Source organism: Poromitra crassiceps, assembly GCF_964638095.1.
Source record: "Poromitra crassiceps genome assembly, chromosome: 8".
Classification (NCBI taxonomy): domain Eukaryota; kingdom Metazoa; phylum Chordata; class Actinopteri; order Beryciformes; family Melamphaidae; genus Poromitra; species Poromitra crassiceps.
In genome coordinates this window covers 3755264-3757763 of record NC_139629.1, presented here as the reverse complement: position 1 = coordinate 3757763, position 2500 = coordinate 3755264, and the positions used below count along the sequence as shown (strand labels likewise).

The window sequence follows — 2500 nt, the reverse complement described above, 5'->3', positions numbered from 1 at the left end:
ATCTAATAATGCCAGCAGTGTCTGTGTGTCTGTGTGTCAGGATGTCTGTGTCACAGTCTTTCTATGTATGTCTGTGCACAGTGGCACAACTTTGCATCACTGATGACATCACTCACTGATGACATCACAATGATCATTTTGACATCATTGTGATATCATCAGTGGGACAAAAACAATGTACCCATGCGGGGCGTAAATGGGGAGACTGTACTTGCATGTCACCAATGCCATCACTCATGACATCATCATTGAGTGCTTTAGGGCAGAGGTTCTCAAATGTTTTTCAGGCCAAGGACCCCCTTTCAAGAGGGGACCCCCTCATTCTGATTTGTGATTTTGGGCTGATCTTAATTGTTTCCACGGTAACGTGCTAGACTTTTAAATTCATAGGTTTGTTAGATTAGAATGTAATTTTGCAAAATGAAACAGTTTTTATTTTTATTTTCCTGAAAACTTTTCGCGGACCCCCTGGCAAATTACCACCGCCCCCTGAGGGTCCCCGGACCCCCATTTGAGAACCACTGCTTTAGGGGAATGGGGAGAAAGGGAGGGAGGGTATTATTGCACTAGTTGTAATAAATGCTGTAATTGCCATGTTGTCCCGTTGTACAAAGAACCTTCAGTGGCGACGAGCCTCTAAATGAGACTCTTTTGGACTTTGTTTGTGCCGTGTGTGTAAACAGAGGTTTGTTGTGGTGCTGGTGCTTCTCATTGACTTACCAGGCCTTTCTCTATGTTCTCCCTGTTTCACAGAACTAAAGCTCTCGTCCTGGAGCTGCTGGCGGCCGTTTGTCTCGTCAGAGGAGGCCACGAAATTATTCTGTCTGCGTTCGACAACTTTACGGAGGTAGGTGCTGCTCTGAGGAGAGGCTGTGTCATAACTTTAAGGAGGTAGGAGCTGTTCTGAGGAGAGGCTGTGTCATAACTTTAAGGAGGTAGGAGGAGCTCTGAGGAGAGGCTGTGTCATAACTTTAAGGAGGTAGGAGCTGCTCTGAGGAGAGGCTGTGTCATAACTTTAAGGAGGTAGGAGCTGCTCTGAAGAGAGGCTGTGTCATAACTTTAAGGAGGTAGGAGCTGCTCTGAGGAGAGGCTGTGTCATAACTTTAAGGAGGTAGGAGCTGCTCTGAGGAGAGGCTGTGTCATAACTTTAAGGAGGTAGGAGCTGCTCTGAGGAGAGGCTGTGTCATAACTTTAAGGAGGTAGGAGCAGCTCTGAGGAGAGGCTGTGTCATAACTTTAAGGAGGTAGGAGCTGCTCTGAGGAGAGGCTGTGTCATAACTTTAAGGAGGTAGGAGCTGCTCTGAGGAGAGGCTGTGTCATAACTTTAAGGAGGTAGGAGCAGCTCTGAGGAGAGGCTGTGTCATAACTTTAAGGAGGTAGGAGCAGCTCTGAGGAGAGGCTGTGTCATAACTTTAAGGAGGTAGGAGCTGCTCTGAGGAAAGGGTGTGTCATAACTTTAAGGAGGTAGGAGCTGCTCTGAGGAGAGGCTGTGTCATAACTTTAAGGAGGTAGGAGCTGCTCTGAGGAGAGGCTGTGTCATAACTTTAAGGAGGTAGGAGCTGCTCTGAGGAGAGGCTGTGTCATAACTTTAAGGAGGTAGGAGCTGCTCTGAGGAGAGGCTGTGTCATAACTTTAAGGAGGTAGGAGCAGCTCTGAGGAGAGGCTGTGTCATAACTTTAAGGAGGTAGGAGCTGCTCTGAGGAGAGGCTGTGTCATAACTTTAAGGAGGTAGGAGCTGCTCTGAGGAGAGGCTGTGTCATAACTTTAAGGAGGTAGGAGCTGCTCTGAGGAGAGGCTGTGTCATAACTTTAAGGAGGTAGGAGCAGCTCTGAGGAGAGGCTGTGTCATAACTTTAAGGAGGTAGGAGCAGCTCTGAGGAGAGGCTGTGTCATAACTTTAAGGAGGTAGGAGCTGTTCTGAGGAGAGGCTGTGTCATAACTTTAAGGAGGTAGGAGCAGCTCTGAGGAGAGGCTGTGTCATAACTTTAAGGAGGTAGGAGGAGCTCTGAGGAGAGGCTGTGTCATAACTTTAAGGAGGTAGGAGCAGCTCTGAGGAGAGGCTGTGTCATAACTTTAAGGAGGTAGGAGCAGCTCTGAGGAGAGGCTGTGTCATAACTTTAAGGAGGTAGGAGCAGCTCTGAGGAGAGGCTGTGTCATAACTTTAAGGAGGTAGGAGCTGCTCTGAGGAGAGGCTGTGTCATAACTTTAAGGAGGTAGGAGCTGCTCTGAGGAGAGGCTGTGTCATAACTTTAAGGAGGTAGGAGGAGCTGCTCTGAGGAGAGGCTGTGTCATAACTTTAAGGAGGTAGGAGGAGCTGCTCTGAGGAGAGGCTGTGTCATAACTTTAAGGAGGTAGGAGGAGCTGCTCTGAGGAGAGGCTGTGTCATAACTTTAAGGAGGTAGGAGCAGCTCTGAGGAGAGGCTGTGTCATAACTTTAAGGAGGTAGGAGCTGCTCTGAGGAAAGGCTGTGTCATAACTTTAAGGAGGTAGGAGCAGCTCTGA

At 48.2% G+C, this 2500-nt stretch overlaps 1 protein-coding gene across 1 annotated transcript in view; it reads left to right on the top strand.

Moving 5' to 3' along the window:
* Positions 1-2500, top strand: part of fmnl2a (formin-like 2a) — a gene marked incomplete at its 5' end in the record, with an annotated part of 67626 nt that overhangs the window by 37103 nt on the left and 28023 nt on the right. The window contains one exon of the mRNA XM_083642240.1: positions 754-847. Coding sequence (XP_083498366.1) covers positions 754-847 — 94 coding nt within the window. The remainder of the gene's footprint in view (positions 1-753; positions 848-2500) is intronic.